Source organism: Rattus rattus, chromosome 16, assembly GCF_011064425.1.
Source record: "Rattus rattus isolate New Zealand chromosome 16, Rrattus_CSIRO_v1, whole genome shotgun sequence".
Taxonomy (NCBI): Eukaryota; Metazoa; Chordata; class Mammalia; order Rodentia; family Muridae; genus Rattus; species Rattus rattus.
In genome coordinates this window covers 8,304,902-8,321,486 of record NC_046169.1, presented here as the reverse complement: position 1 = coordinate 8,321,486, position 16,585 = coordinate 8,304,902, and the positions used below count along the sequence as shown (strand labels likewise).

The following is a 16,585-nucleotide window of genomic DNA, read 5'->3' as shown; positions in this document are numbered from 1 at the left end:
AGATTCCAGCAGGTGTGGACACTTACGCTGTGGGCAGCCTCATTACCAAAGTAACCAGAGGCAGAGGGACGCATAAAGGACTCGGCTCAGCGGCTGGTGTGTGAGCCCCAGAGAAGGCTCAGTGCTGCCACCGAGAGTCCGAGGCGTGGGGACAGGCTGACTATACTTACTGTGTCTGCTTGGCACTGCTCTTTTCATTTGTTTTTTTTCCAAAGTTCTAGCTTTTCTTCATTTCCTTGGTGGCTGAACTTTATTGCTTGTAAAAATAAATACACCAGAATCTTGTTTCCACGTGAAAGTAACAGACACGAAAAGAAAAAAAAGGAAGAAAAAGAAAAGAAAAAAAAGGAAAAAGTAAAGTTGTGAGTTTATTGCATATGTAACAAAATGAACCTGACCTCCCGGGTCCAGCCTGCTCTACAGTCAACGTTTTGTGTTTCCAGCTGGTTCCACAACTGCATTAAATAGAACTAGCATTTCTTTAAATACTTTCCATTCTGACATAGAACATTAGTGTACAACTGTCACAGGTAAATGGGCAATAAAAACTGGGGGAGCAACTAGGGGTAGCAGCAGCACTTCAAACAGGACCTTACAAAATAAATAAGAATACATTATAAACACAGTTTAAAAATCCACACTGTTTCAGAAGGCTGCCACGTGGCCCCAGGCTGCGGTAGGGTGAGGCGTGTTCTCTGCAGGTCAGCCCAGCGTTCACCCGACCTGAACCTGACCTTGTGGCCAAGCCAGGGCAGGGGTTAGCGGCTCATCTTGTGGCAGAGTCTCCTCACAGACAGCAGGAGACGGCGACCTGCTGCCACACCACCGCTGCAGCCTGGTGTCCTCTCTGAAGCACTGCCGAGCAGAGTGGTGTTTGCTGCGTCCCTGAGTGTGGCTGCCGGCCGCTGGTGAGGGGAGCCTGGAGGGCCGGACTCCTGAAGCGTCTGGGTGATGGGGGCCACTAGGACGACCGAGGTCTGACATGAAAGGGCTTCACCCAGACCCAAGCAGGGCAACCAGGAGCTGTGCCGTGGGCCGGCCACGCAGTGTCTTTGAGGAGCGTCAGAAGGGCCTAACCATGGTAGACAGACAAGGAAGTGCAGCGCTACCAACAGACGACAGTGCTGCGCATGAACAGACCTGGGGGAGGTTGTGACACTCAGAACCGGCAATGAGGGGAACCCACGAGCAGTGCAGGCACAGTGACTGTTAGAAGCCTCAGTGGGTGGCGTGTGCCAGCCAGTCGGCCCCGAAGGGCCCAGCCTCTGGATCTTCCTCTGAGGGCATCTGACACGGGACTCCTAAGGCTTGTCCCGCATCACTCCCGAGGCACAAACAGTATGACCTGACACTCCTGCACACATCCCCGAAGCATAGAACCCTGGTGTCCTTCATCACTGCAGTCTGGGACGGTGCCAGGGCAACAGGCAGGGGTTCTGGTCTCCAGAAAGTGTGTCACTGTGTGGGCTGGCTGCTTCCTATGGACTGGCTGAGACTCAGGACACAGGCTTCCTTGCGCCTTTTAAATCCACGAGTCACGAGGGAGCTGGGTTTTAGAACACCCTCAGAAGCTTGAAGGTAGATGAATTACAGAAGCCCTACTGGGGCAAGGCAGAATTGAGAGACTAATAAGGCCCCAGTCTGGCCTGGGAGGTGGGGTGGGTTCGGTCCTTGTGCAGTGAGGTCTACCTAGCATCCTCACCCTGGCAACCCAGAGTGCAGCTGACTCATGCTCTGTAGTGCCAGTGGCCAAGCTGGACAAACCTCTTCAGTTAGGGGGTGTATGTGCCCTATGAATCCACTCCCCCGATCACCTCAGCACTGCTTCAGACCACACTGGACAGAAGCAGCGGACACTTCCCTACCCTCAGCCTGAGGGGAAGCAACAGAAAAACCACAAAAGCCAGTGTCCCAACAGGACCTTCCTGATCATCTCCCATACAACTTGAACTCGTGGCTGAACCTGAGCCCCGGTACCAATGAAATGTCTTGCTAATGAATTACCCTGTTCTCACCCCCACCACAAACAAAAACAACAAAACTACAAATGGAAACCTGGCTGCTGCCCTGCCTTCCACCAGAGCTCAGCTATCTAAGTCCAGCTGCTCGGCTGCAAGAGTCAACGTCTGTGAAGCCGTGTGCGACCGGAAGTGCTGTTAGACGTGTGTTAGGCTGGCTTTGGCCTTGCTCGGAGACTGAGCAAGCAAACTGAGTAGAACTGTTAGCATCACCGCTGCCATGGGGAAGAGGGCCATGTAGGGAGGTAAAGCCCCCACCCTGTTGCCATGCGCCCCATCACACCCTGCTCTGTGCACAGCACCAACCCTGGGGAGCTACATCAGGGGACCCCAGGTCAGCGGCCTCTCCTGCTGTTCCACCCAATGGCTGTGGTGACAAAGTTGTTCTGTTAGTTTAGCTCTTAGCAATCCCCATATGTGAGTCCATTTCAAGACAGCTGGGAGCCTCTGGATCCCCAGGCACAGAAACAGAGCTGGACCCAGGGGTCTGAGGCTGGTTTTGGTTATTCTTTGCTTAGCTCCATGACGTGATAATTTCAAACTGGGTAGAGAACACAGCAAATTGTACTTTTAAAGATTTTTTCCCCTGCAAAACCTTATTTTTAGCCAGGACACTGTGAAAAGTACCCAGGCTTCCAGTGAAGGCTGCTGCAATTCCTTTACCTCTGAAAGGGGAAAACACTGTGTCCTACCACAGTGGAGTTCCAGCAAGCGTTCACTGCCTTCATCTCCTGCTTGGAGATCCACCTGCTATCTGGACAGGCTGCGAGCCTGCGAGGCCTCTGGAATTTGAGATCAGTAAGCTATTGGCAGCTGCTGAACTTGAAAGGGGGCTTTGCGGCTACAGTTAGAGGGAGAGCTGGTACAGAGGCCACGCAAACCCTCGGGGCCCAGCTTGGCCCTGACCATGGTTGATGCTCCCGGAGACACCACAGCCTTCCCACCATGCCAAGGAGGCTGAGGGCGAAACCTGGCTGCGTTTTATTGGATGGGTGATGGAGGAGTGGGCGAACTATAATAAAGGAGGAATAAGTGGGTGGGAGCCACCTATGAAAGTCCCCTGGCCTGCCTTCTCCAAAGGAGGAGGGAGACGAGCCTTTTCCCTCGGTTTCTGGAATCTCAGGCCTCCGCCCGCCATGCGGGAGGCGCGCAGACGCCATATGCTTTGGGTCTGGTGGTTGTGAGCAAGACTGTGTGGCCACGGGCTGCTCTTCACTCTACGGCAAAGCCACAGGTCTCCTCCACCGCGGTCAGCAGCTTCTCATAGAGCTTCTCATAGGACTCATAGGGTGGGATGTCAATCCGGTTAAAGCTGAAAAGGAGCAAAGGGGCCAGAGTCACTGCAGGAGCCCCTGGGCCCTCGGACTCTGACGGTGAGTCCCGAGTGGGGTGCCGTCTCCCTCCCCGGGAAGATGCATGCCCACTTCAGCTTTCAACCCGGGCTGCTGCTGGCTGTGTCTGTTCTTCTGGTCAGCCCACAGCAAAGTGTCAAGAGCTACACGATCAGCGTGTAAGCCTGCCACTTTCTGCTCGCTGTTCTGTGTCTGGGTGTGATTTCTCCACACTGGAAAGAACCCTGGCCTGCCTGTCATCTGCACTGGTGACCGTCAGGTCTCCTGCCGAGGGTCAGTCAATCCCCACTACAGCACGCTCGGTCTCGAAGGTGAGAGAATGCCAAATCCTAGAAAGATGGACGTGTCCCAACCTTCCCACTCAAGATTTCCAGGGGGAAACTCCTTTCAAGTATTTGTGCAAAGAGACACATCCATTGTCTCGCTGTAATTTAAAAGCCAATAAGCAGAAAGGCAGTGGCCTATGAATCTCAGGCATAAGGCAGTCAGGACTGGTATTACAGACTGGGTGAAGGCTGCGCTGTTCGTTTTCTTCGTTCTCCCCCCCAGATCAGAGATGCTAAGTTACTGAAGGACGGAGCCTTGTGAAGGGCCGAGTGCCGGGCTTCCATCCCACACACCTATTCTGCAGGAACGCACGCCATACCATACCATGCTGAGGCAGCCTTGGGGTCTTACATACGGTCCTGGGGTGAACAACGGTTGGGATGTATTTAAACCATTCATCTTCATTAAGTCACAGCCAGCATTTAGGCCTCTGTCCTAACCACCTTGGGAACTAGGACCCGGAAGGGGAGGTAACGGCCCTGAGACAGGAAATGTGGAGCTTCTCATCGGACAGACAACAGCGCCCTCTTCCGCTGGCAGTGCACGCATGCGCGACACACAACCAAGGGACACCCAGGAGCCTTCAGGTTACAGCTCCAAGTGTGGCACCACAGCTTTACCTGCTGTACATCACAACAAAACTGGGTTCCCAGAGCAGTGAGCCCGGGGGTCCTGCTGACTCAAGTCCTGTTTAGCCCCGGGTGCGATCTGAGGTAAAGTGGAGAACAGCACGAAGGCCGCGCGTCCCCGCAGCCCCTGCCTGCAGCCCCCGCAGCCATCGGCAGAGCTTACCAGGTGTGGGCCTTGGGCAGGTTGTCGGTGTTGGCGTCAATCAGGTGGATGGTGAAGAGCCGGGGCCCTGCCGCGCCTGTAGAGCCTTACAAGACAACATTCCAGTCACTGCGCCTCAGGGGCAAACCCTGGGCGGAGGCCCTGGGTAGGAGGCATTCTTAGAGCCCCCACATATGGCCTGCCCGGGAACCTCTTTGTGGGGCAGCTGAGGCAGAGACTACTTTGTCCTACACTTTTGTACTGATAGGTGCGTGACATAATCCTGTCCACGGGGCAAAGGGTGGCAGTGCGGGGGCAGGAGGAGGGCTACCGGAGGGGCAGTAAGGCCGCCTCCTTGGCCATGATGTATGAGGGGCCGCACGCCTTGCTCCCCACCCCCACCCCCGCCCCGGTGTTGGGAGAAGCAGCAAGCCCAGGTTTAGCACATCACTAGCAGCCTGTCCTGAGAGCTCAGGGCGCTGGGCGAGGAACCCGCCGCTCCTGCAATCTCTTCAGGCCCATGTCACTATTAAAGAAGGTGGACTCAGTCTTTTGAGGCCAGTGCAGTTGAAGTTCTGGAGTATTTAAGCTCCAGCATCTTCCACCTGACTCTACCTCCCTATAGGCTGGGGACACCCACCTTGGGCTGTGTATACCAGAAGCTACCAGTAGCCCCTGCTGCTCCTGGATCTTAAAAGAGAACACGGGATCTATAGGCCATGGGGCTCCAGTGTGACCCCACCCCTGCCAGGCACCCCACTGCTAAGCATCTGTTGTGAGGACACTGGCCACCATCATTCTCTAATGGGGGGCCCACTTGCTGTTCAACACCTCAGGGGTGGCCCTGACTCCACGTCAGTCACCTTGCAGAGCCTTGAAGCCTTGGAGAGGAACTCGTGTGGATCCTGTCACAAACTGCAGGAGTCTGGCTCCCCTCTCCTCATCGAAGGTCTCCACCGCCTGCCAGAACCACCTGACGATGTTGCTGTCTGCCACACAGTGCTTCAGCCGAGTGTTGGACTTCCAGTCATTCAGGTCTATCTTATCCAGGCCGCCTATTATCAGCTGGGGAAGGGTACCAGGCTGGGGGTTACTCTAAAACGCCCCAGACACAGCCCTCACCCCTCCTCCAAGACTCCTGACACTCAAGAAGCACTGACAGAACAACTCCCAAAGCCAAGCAGCCACCTCCGGGCTGTAGTCTAGGCTGACACCCCAAAGCTGGAGTGTGAGTTTGCTGTGCGCTAGGGAAGGGCGACTGGGAACAGCTAACAGAACTCAACAGACCATGTGGAACGAGGGGACACAGAGCACGCTGTCCACTTGTTTAAAAGCTTGCTCAAGACTCACTGCCTCACACAGAGAGGCTCTACTCCAAAGCCCTCAGTCTCACAGTGGGCAGATGGCTATGAGAACAATCTGGAAGGCTTAGGCCACTTGGCACCAGGCAGAGCTGGCAAGGGATGAATGAGTCACTGTCTCAGGCCATGACAGTATGTTCTTGGTCTATGAATAGCCAGTGTGGAGAGGAGAAAACTGGCTGAGGGAGGTCTAGTCTGAGGAAAGGGCTAGAGAGCCCACACACCCAAGGCACAGACACCTCGGACTATGCCTGCAGATTTTGTAGTAATTGCTGGCAAGGAGACAGACTCTTCTCAGAATGTGACAAGGCTATCCAGGTGGCCTCAGTCTCCCTCCCCACCAAGCTCACTGCACAGAGGGTCACCAGTAGCCTCACTGTCCGAGGTCCCTAGGATGCCTGGCACTTACCTCTAGTTCCTTCTGGTCAAAGGGCTTCAGTAAGTGTTGGGGAATGAGTTCGTTAAACCCTTTCTGAAGCGCTAGGAACTGGGCTTCGATTCCTCTCATAAACCTCCAGTTCACATACAACCTGAAAGGTAAAGCCATGTGTTGCAGGTAATTGGGAAGGGACCTTGAAAGCACCTGTGTCCCCACAGTGGCTGTGCCAGTGTCACAGTGCTGTGACAGCATCATATGAAGTTAGTGTAGGACCTGCTGGCGGGACCCGAGCCCGCGCCCACTCTCCCTAGTAGTTCTTACTTGCAGGCCTGGTCTTCGTCTTAATCGTTATTACTGTAATTTAATTCCTATTATTTTACGTCTATGCATGCTTTCCCTGCACATCCGCATCACGTGTGTCCTGGTGCCCGTGGAGGCCATAAGAGGCTACTGCATTTGTTCAGACTAGAGGTAGACAGTTAGAGCCACTGTGTGGGCGCTGGTCCTCTCGGGAGCAGCGAGAGCTCTCAGCCACCAAGCCATCACTCCAGCCCTTTCTAGTCTCGTTTGGAGATAAGGTTCCATGCATCCCAGGCTGGTCTTGAACTTGTTGTCACAGAGGCCTGTACCATCCCACTTGGCTTTATCCGTCTCTTTTGTTCTCCTCTCCCCCATCCAGAGGAAGGGTCTGGGAAGCCCAGGCTGGAATTAGCTATGTAACCCAGAACGGCCTGGAACTCCTCCTGGGTTGGCCTCCCAAGTGCTGGGCTCACAGTGTGCACCACGCACCATGCTACTCCACCTTTATAGAAAGCCAAAAGCAAACCAGTTCTGCCATTCTGGATTTCCACTACAAAGCTGGAGGCCTTAATGAGACCTCCTGGAGCTGCCAAGGTTTCAAGGGTCTGCAGGGCACGTGTGGCCATGTGACCCAGCCACAGTTCCCACACACACGACTGTCCCTCAGGTTGGCATTGGGATGCTGTAGTGGGCTCCCTAGACAAGCTGTCAGCCACCTCTGCATTCAGAGCCCAGCTGTCACATGGAGTCTCTACATCAGGGGCCCCGATAGCGCCTTCTGCTCGCTCCACGGCACCACTGAAGCCAGCCCTGCATCTTACCGCACATACTCCTTCTTGTTCTCCTCAGTGACAGGCACATTTCTGCCATTGGGTTTCAGTTCATGCTGAAGGATCCGCCCGAAAGCATTGTGCTCCACGCAGAAGGTGTGATCCAGTACTGGCGTGATGTCATTCTCTCTGCAGGCACAGGGGAAGGCTGGTTAGGCCTATGCCAGGGAGCCCTGGGGGCTGGAGAGGGTCGTGCTGGACCGCTGACAGGCACAGTCTAAGTTCTGCCCCTCACTTTATGGTTACCACTCTTGGGGGGTATCACTCAGCTATCCTATGACGGACACCATGGGACGTGAACCTAATTGCTCTGGGAGCTGCATCAGGGAGGAGGCCTGTGAAGAGGCAGCTCAGTCAAAAGGACACAGCCAGGACAATAAGGCTTCTCCCCTCAGAAGGCACTGGGAATGTCAGGCTGACTCTCTATCTGCCCTACTTCTTGATAACTGTTTCCCCACAGGGAAGCCTCCACTTCCTACAGCCCTGTACCATGGAGCAGGCGAGGCCAAGGAGGAACACCCCACCCCAGCCAGACTCCATAGAGCAGCCTCCCCAACTAGTCAGGGGCTGGGTCTTCTACAGGAACACACCAGAGCCATACTTCACCCCGTTCCTGCTGCCCTGGGAAGCATTTGGTTAACTCTAAAACGAGGTAACTAAACATGAATTTTTGTTTTGAAACTTTCTCTTACCTTCTACAGGTCACCTGAGAAATTTTAGGGGTGCATGATCTCCCTCCACCCCACCCCCACGAAACCAGGCAAGTTACTGGCATTTGTAATCAAACCTAATAACAAGCCAAACCAGCTTATGAAAAGAATACAATCAATTAAATGATGACATCTGCTTTGTTAATTTGTAATTGCAACCCAATGTTGGGTGTTGTTATAGTTAATTCTGTTACTCTCTTTAGTTTCACACCTGTTCCCCCAAAAGAATGCACACCCAACAGCATCCTGAGCTCTGGGCTGTGGGAAAGGATGGTGACACTTACAGAATCCACACCAAGCTCTTGTGAAGTTCTGGGTCCACTGACTCCAGATCCGACAGCTGGATGGGTTTTCCCAGGAGCTGCTTGTAGAAAGGAACTGTGAAGCCCCCGTTTATGTAGTGTCCATGGAACACAGCCAGACCCATGATGCGACCCACAAAGTGGAAGTAAGACAGATGGTCCTGTAGGGGGCGCCAGAGAACGGCAGACATTAGGAAGAAGAGTAGGTGAGGATACCCACTTCCCACAGGCTTCCTGTGACTCTACACCCAACAGGACGTATACTCAGCTGCCCATCCCTCACCTACCCATGGCCAGACGGGATAAGGCTGCCACTGAGTTCCAGCTTCACTACTCCTAACACAAGTGGGACTGGTACTTCCACAATCCTGCCTCAGCCTTCAGAGTACTGGGATGACAACTGCACCAGCACACACGCCCTGGCCTAACACTGAGAACTTAGCGTGCAGGGGCCTGGTACAAAGTAAACATGCGGAGTCCTCCACAGTTAGGAAGGCTGTGCTTCTTCCTCCTCAGCTGGAGGGGCTCTGCAGTTTAAGCGCTCATAGCTCGTGTGTTTCTGAAAATGTGTCAGGGTGTAGTTTCCAGGCTGGGTAAAGGTTTATTCACTGTGTGGATGTGCGTGTGTGGTGAATGTGAAGGCCACCTTCATCCCTCAGTTGCTGCCCGTGTTTTGAGCCAGGATCTTTCACTGAACCCGGATCTCACAGATGAGGCTGGCCAGCCAGTGCGCTCCAGGAGTCACCCAAGTCCACTTCCCCAGTGCACGTACAGCCACGTCTGGCGTCTGTGTTGTTTGTTTGGTGTTTGAAAACAGGGTCTTTCTACATAGCCCCAACTATTCTTGATCTCACTACAGCTGGCCTCCAACTCACAGAGTTAGCTCTCAGGCCTGCTTCTGCCTCCTTGGAGCTGGAATTAAAATATGTAGCCCCGTGCCCAGTCACATCTGGCTTTCTATGTGGATCCTGCAGTGAATTCGCAGTCTCACATCAGTCTTTACGCTTGTGTGGCTGAGCCACTTTCCCAACCACAGTTCATTTGTATTTTAATTCTCTAGTAGAGATAGTCCCTCATTTCAACTCTGTGGCCTTGTGACCTCCAGGGTGTAGGACATCCCTTAGATGTGTCCCTGTGCCTACCGCATGTGGAATGCTCACATCTGTGGCCCAAGAGAGCTAATTATGAAACTTTTCCAATTTTGATCAGCAAATCGACTTGGTAACCTAACCTAGCTTTTAAAATGACATCCAAAAGAACATCATCTCCCACTATACCCCTCAAAGGGTAAAGGACTCAGGCACAGAGCAGCTCAGACCCACAGTCCTCCCCTTCAGGTTCTGGATCTAAACCTGACTAGAGTCTGGTCCAGTCAGTCAGTACTCCCCGCCCTTGCCCTGAGCTCTCCCCACCATTTTCTTTAAGTCACCCATAACTAGGGACCCAGGTTTGCCTTAGAACTACAGCTGGATTTCTCAACTCCTCACGGTAATACTCACAGGGTTGATAGAAGAATCTGGGTTGATTTGCAGTGTGTAAATATTGTCCGTGGAATACTGGAAGAGTCCATAATACGGATTCAACATTTCATGGCACAACAAATACAGCCACTCCCTGGGAACAATAACAACACGGCTCACATGTGCTAACAGCATCATTTTCGAACTGCTTTAAAGGCGTGTGTGAATGAATGCCATGTGCATGCAGTACCCAAGCAGGCCAGAAGAGGGCATCAGATGCCTGGAGCGGAAGTTGTAAGAGGTTGTGAACTGCCTTGTGGATTCTGGGAACCAAGGTCAGGTCCTTTGAAAGAGCAGGGAGTGCTCCTAACTGCCAACCACCATTCCAGTTCCAGCTTGCTTGCTTATTGATTGATTGACTGACTGACTGATTGGTTGATTAATTGATTTTTCAAAATAGGCATTCTCTGTGTAGTCCTGAGTGTGTATTGGCATTCCCTCTGTAGACCAGGCTGGTCTTGAACTCAGAGGTCTGCCTCCCTCTGCCTCCCTCTGCCTCCAAGAGCTGGGATTAAAGGTGTGCGCCGCCACTGCCAGTTGGGAGTTTCTAAGCATTCTATAATAAGAGTTTGTAGGTGAACATTTCAAGCTCTAGGGAGACACAGAGAATTTATGAACAACTATGCCCTTCTAATTTCCTGTTGAATTCTGACTTTAGACCCTAAGCACAGAACACTTTCCTTTTCTACATTTTCTGTGTGTATATGTGTGAGACTGTGTGACTGTGTGTGTGTGTGTGTGTGTGTGTGTGTGTGTGTGTGTAAGAGAGAGAGAGAGAGAGAGAGAGACTGTGTGCACATGAAGAGCAGAGGTTGCCGCACTGTCTTCCTCAATCGCTCTGCTGATGTTTGGAGGGGGGCTGGCCAGCGAGCACCAAGGATCCTCCTGCCTCACCTCCCAGCTCTGAGGCTTGAACTTGGGTCCTCATGCTTTCAGGGCAAGCACTTTCCAGACCGAGCCAACGCCTCAGGCCACTCACACTGTGCAATATGAAGAAAACTTAGATGGATGTAAAAACATCACAGAGGTTTTAGAAGTCTGGCAGGTATGCACTGGGTAACTAAGTTTCTAAATTCCTTTAATGCTTAAATCACTTTATCTTAAAAAAGAAAAAACCTAAAACCAGCCAAACACAATAACCACTTCCACTGGAAACCAAACTGGGGATGGGGGCCCTGCTGCGGGGTGGGCTCAGTCCTGAAGACACTGGGCCACAGCGCCTTCAAATGACCGAGCTCCAGAGCACAGCTTGGATTTCAGTGTGGACCCCGACTCTTTAAACAGAAAGGAGGCAGGTTTGAGGAGGGCAGCACAGACCAAAACCGTCTGTACAGGAAAGGGACGGAAACACACAAAAGATACAGATATGTCAGACCAAACCGGCAGAGGCTCGGGGCTCCCCATCTGTACCTCTGTCGAGTGTGCTCCCTGCTGCCTGTGTGACTCTCTGCTCGCTTCCTTTGTCAGGTAAGAGTGTGAGAGAACGGGGGCTGGGCGCGCACACATGCACCAGCACCCACACGGAGGTCACTGCGGGTCCCCAGATCTGGTGACTACTGAGTAAATGCAGTCCCTACACAACACACAGGTGGGAGGCTCTCCAGTGAGAAGACTTAATTATGCTTTAGATGTATTTAAGTCTTCATTTTATACTTGGATCACAATGGGATTCAATAAAGTAGTGTGTTACACAGTAACTTAGACTACTACCTGCTGTAAGCACTGGGAGACGAGGTGAGGAAGCCCTGCGAGAAGCGGAGAAGGAAGGAGATGGGAATAAGGGAGAAGACTTGACAGGAGGAGGGCTATGAGCTCAGAGACTCCTGTGCACAGAGCTATTTCCAAAGGTGAGAGAGAGCTTGGCATCAGAGCCATTCTAGACTAATCCAAGTTCCTCATCACGGATAGCTGCTGTCAGGGGCACAGAAAGAACACTTACACCAAACAGCTGTCCTGCAAGGGAGAAACCAGGAAAGAGGAGGCTGGGCTGACAGTGTTTAGGGTCTGCTCCCAAAGCAGAGGAGGCTGAGGCTGAGGCTGACCCCAGGCTGGACCACCATACAGACCAGGTCTCTAAGGACTGCTGCAAAAGGCCATCCTGAGGCATCTTCAAGTTCATGGGGGCAAGAAAGACAAAGCATGGTTCATACCTTTAATTCCAGTACTCAAGAGGCTGAGGCAGGAGGATTACTCATTCCAGACCAGTCTATGTTATGTAATGAATTCTGGCACAGGGAAATGAGAAAGAAGGAATAGGCAGGAAATAGGAAAAAATAGAACAGAGAGAGATTGAATTCTAAAGCGTTAAATGTTACTCTGTAATTCACAAGTAGAGGGGCTGGAGAGATGGCTCAGTGGTGAGAGCACTCGTTACTCTTGCAGGTTACCTGGGTTTGATTCCTGCGCCCCCTTGCAGCTCACAACCACCCGTGACTGCAGTCTCAGGGGAATCCAATGCCCTCTTCTGGCCCCTGTGGGCACTGCACGCCCACGTGCATAGACACACATGCAGTCAAAACACCCACATACAAAGAGAAGTAAACTGTTAAAGAGTCCCAGAGGAGCTTGAGTGGCAGACATGAGAACTGAAGAGAGCCCAATATAAGAGCAGAGGATTAGGTCTCCCCTCCTCCTGCCCAGAGTCCCTGTCTGTGACCAGGTCCCTAAGTCAGGAGGTAGCAGCCTGAACTTGGCCGCCTGGGTGATACCAGAAGCCTCTTAGAACAAACGCCAACCGTCTCTAAAGGGATAAGAATCGGGTAGGAAAGAGGCTTCTTCTCGCTGTTCTTAGATTTACTTGACCGGTTCCAACCAGAATGGCAGCACCTTGTAAGATCCCCTGGATACCACAGCACCTGCACAGCCACCCCACACTGCCGCCTGGTTAAGTTCAGGAGCTGCCCTGGGAGTTTTCTGTTCAGACACGAGGGAGAAAAGGAGTGTGAAAGTTTAAACCTGGCAAGTAAAGAAGGGCGTCAGCAGGAGGAGACGCTGGCACAGCAGAGTGGAGCACGCTCCACTGTGACACTTGGGAAGTGGCAGCAAATAGCTCCCCTGATGTGCGGCTACAGCAGCCTGCCACTCAGTTAGCAACTCACCGAGCCACTCCACCATAGTCCAAGCCTTCCTCCCCCCGGAACTTCACCATAAGGCGCTTCTTCAGGTCTTTTGGTCGCATCTTCATGATCTGGCGATATGACTCCTACGTATCAAAACCACAAAGAAAATGATGTTTGAAAATGCAGAGGATGAGGGGTTGGGTATTTAGCTCAGTGGTAGAGCACTTGCCTGGAAGCGCAAGGCCCTGGGTTCGGTCCCCAGCTCCGAAAAAAAAAAAAAAGATCCGAAACGCAGAGGATGGAACCCAGATATTGCAACTTACTAGTCAAGTGCTGCAAGTAAGCCTCGCCCCAGCCCCTCACTGGGGATTCTAGGCCAGGGCTCTACCACTGAGCCACACCCTAGCCCTTCCCTGGGGATTCTAGGCAGGGGCTCTACCACTGAGCCACACCCCAGCCCCTCATGGGGATTCTAGGCAGGGGCTCTACCACTGAGCCACACCCCAGCCCCTCACTGGGGGATTCTAGGCAGGGGCTCTACCACTGAGCCACGCCCCCAGCCCCTCACTGGGGGATTCTAGGCAGGGCTCTACCACTGAGCCACACCCCAGCCCCTCACTGGAGGATTCTAGGCAGGGGCTCTACCACTGAGCCACACCCTAGTCCCTCACTGGGGATTCTAGGCAGGGGCTCTACCACTGAGCCACACCCCCAGCCCCTCACTGGGGACTCACTTTCCTTCCTCTTCCCAGAGACAAGACCAGGGCCAAATGGCCATGCATTGTCTCTGAGAAGGAAGTGCCCCAGCAGAAACTCTGGGAGAAATGAAGTGAATGAGTGTGAGGAGGACCCACAGGCTGAGGAAAGATCTACACAGTTCAGGGCCAGCTGTGGTCTCAGTCCTGAGCCACCAACTTCTGCACAGAAAACCACTGGACACTGAAAACTGTTGTCAGAGACAGAAACACAATTCCGCTCAGCTTGAGCCTAGGTCCCGACAAACCCTGCATCTCACTACACAGTAAAACTGATCGTCAGGGGAGAAGACTCTTTGCTAGCTATACTAATCGCTGAAGACTCACACATACGCTGCAAAGAGGAGCACACGTCATCCCTGCTAAGAAAACGGTGAGTACTGTGGAGAGTGGACAAAGGGAGGCTTTCCACAGCCTGAGGGAGTGCAGAGTGGTCCAGCCACACGGAAGTCGGTCTGGAGATTTCTCAACACACTCCATGTACACCTACAACACGCCATGTGCACACTTCAGAGCACCCGGTGGACACTATGAAAAGTCACTCAGGCTCACTCAGTAGCTGGGTTCTGGGGCCAACCTCGGTGTCTAACACAGTGGAGTGGGATAACTTAGAACGTGGTGTGCAGACACTGGAGTAGCCACAGAGGGAAGCTCTACCTTTTGAAGGAAAAGTGAAGCAACTGGAGATTACCACAGTGAGGGAGCTAAGCTTGTCTTAGAAGATGAATGCTGTCTGTTTCTCATAATCAAAATCCCTAAGATCTATAGATACATAAAATCATACGTGTATCTGTGGAAGTCGAGGAAAACTTGAGGACTGCAGGGGGAGAAAGCATAGGGTGGGGGCTGGGGGAGAGGCACGGTCAGCACAATGAAATGTCCTTGGGTAATACTGTTTGTATAATAAATACCCATAATAAAAAATAAAGGATTGGGGGGGGCAGGGTCTCACTGTGTAGCCCTGGCTGTCCTGGAACTCACTATATAGACCAGGATGGCCTCAAACTCAGAGATCCACCTGCCCCTGCCTCCCAAGTACTGGGATGAAAGGCATTTGTTACCACATCCAGCTATAATAAAAACTAAACAACAGAAACATCGGCAAAACTGATCCTTCGAATGCCAAGCAGACGTCAGAGTCCACCAAGTCTCTTTAACACAAACCTCCTTGCGTGCACAACGCTCCCAGGTGGCTATAAGGTTTAGCAAAACACAATTCTTTACCTCAAATATTTCTTCTCTGGAAACTTCTATGCGACAATGACCAGCTTGGGGCTGCTGAAGAGAGAGCTCATGTCTGAGAACTTTAAGCTTCTGGACTAAATCCCTCTCATATCTCTGGGCAGGAAGCTCCTCGTCCTCCACGGAGCCCTCACTGGGCAACTGCAGCGGCTGGCTGGGCTCCTTGAGTTGGCACTGGTGACTGCAAAGAGGAGAAAAGGCCGTCACTGGGCAGGCCAGAGCTGCAGGCGGCAAGCTCTCCTAATGACAGGGATGCTCAGATGAATGACAGCCTGACATAGGTCTGGGGTTGGATAAAGAAGAGGTCATTTATCTGTGTGACAGGTCTTCCTGTAGTCAACCTGACCACTACTGGAATGAACGAAAGTCCTTCACTGGGATTAGAGCTACTTCCTCAGGATTCAAGAGGATACTGAGTATACACTGAAGACAGACTAGCCAGCCATTGCTGGACTAGCTGGACCACAGCCTGTAAGTCATTCTAATATGTATGTGTGTATACATACATACACACTCTATGACTTTTGTTCCTCTACAGAACCCTAATACAATCTTGCTATATTACTGAAAATTACAACAAAAATTGTCACCGTGTCATACATCTACACATGCCATCAATACCAACAGATACACTATTGGAAGGAGCTATGACGAGCAGACTCCCTGTGACATCCAGTGGCACCCACTCCTCCTTTTGATCAAGATTCCAAGCCCTGCTCACTAAGAACAGAGACCAGTGACAGGATGTGGGCCACTAGGGACAGTGTGGCATTTGCTTCATTCAAGTCTTGCCACTTATGCAAACCACATAGCTATGTGGGATGCTGTCTGTGGGCTATGGGTGGCACGAAAGATCACACCCACTTCCAAGGAGAAATGCTCCGCACAGAAAAACCCCAGCAAGCAGCAGCAGCAGGCGGCCCTCACAGAATGTGCTGTGCAGATTTTGCTGGAGAACCCTTCCTGCTGTCTTCTTAGCCCTTCACTTAGGCTGCCTGAACGAAAAGGCACCAGCACTGTACAGCCTTAGCACTAATCTCCAGGTTTAAAGGATGCCCTGTCCACCACATATCTACCTTATTTCTTGTGCCCACCATTGAGCAAATACCAGAATAGTACACTAAGAATAGTACTGGTGTGGGGCTGAGGGATGGCTCAGGGAGTCAAGTGCTTGCTGTGAGAGCATAAGGACCCACATTCAGATCCCCAGCTCCAAAGTGAAACCCAGCTAGTGCTGGGGACAGAGCCAGGCAGACTTGGGGTCTTGGCCAGTCAGAGAAGTCAAGTGAGTTCCAGGCCATGCTGCTCAAGACTTAGGGTAGAGAATGATGGAGGAAGATCTGGACAATGACATATGGCCTGTGCACACATCCACATCATTGTTGAGTGCTTGCACCCCCACTCCCCAAGCGCACGCACACACGCACGCACATGTGCATGCACCAATATTGGTGTAAGGAAGCATCCAATTATAAAGAGGCCAGCAAGGATGTTAGGTCTTACTTCATGATGTGGTGAAGCCGTGGGTCTGTAAACTGGGTTGTCCTATTATTGTGATCTACAAAATAGATTCTTCCCGACACTGTGCTTCTGACTTCCCAGCCTGGAGGCAGTGGCCCAAGTTCATCGCAGTTCACACTGTTAAGGTCTCTAGCAAAA

General features: G+C 52.2%; 1 protein-coding gene across 1 annotated transcript in view; it reads right to left on the bottom strand.

Moving 5' to 3' along the window:
- Positions 1–349: 349 nt before the first annotated feature.
- The window catches only part of Smurf1 (SMAD specific E3 ubiquitin protein ligase 1), a 90,583-nt gene continuing 74,347 nt past the window's right edge, over positions 350–16,585 (bottom strand). The window contains exons 10-19 of the mRNA XM_032886398.1: positions 16,430–16,576; positions 14,909–15,107; positions 12,969–13,072; positions 9,850–9,964; positions 8,333–8,511; positions 7,330–7,467; positions 6,239–6,359; positions 5,332–5,533; positions 4,490–4,574; positions 350–3,330 (exon numbers count right to left, since the gene is read on the bottom strand). Coding sequence (XP_032742289.1) covers positions 3,231–3,330; positions 4,490–4,574; positions 5,332–5,533; positions 6,239–6,359; positions 7,330–7,467; positions 8,333–8,511; positions 9,850–9,964; positions 12,969–13,072; positions 14,909–15,107; positions 16,430–16,576 — 1,390 coding nt within the window. The 3' untranslated portion in view covers positions 350–3,230. The remainder of the gene's footprint in view (positions 3,331–4,489; positions 4,575–5,331; positions 5,534–6,238; positions 6,360–7,329; positions 7,468–8,332; positions 8,512–9,849; positions 9,965–12,968; positions 13,073–14,908; positions 15,108–16,429; positions 16,577–16,585) is intronic.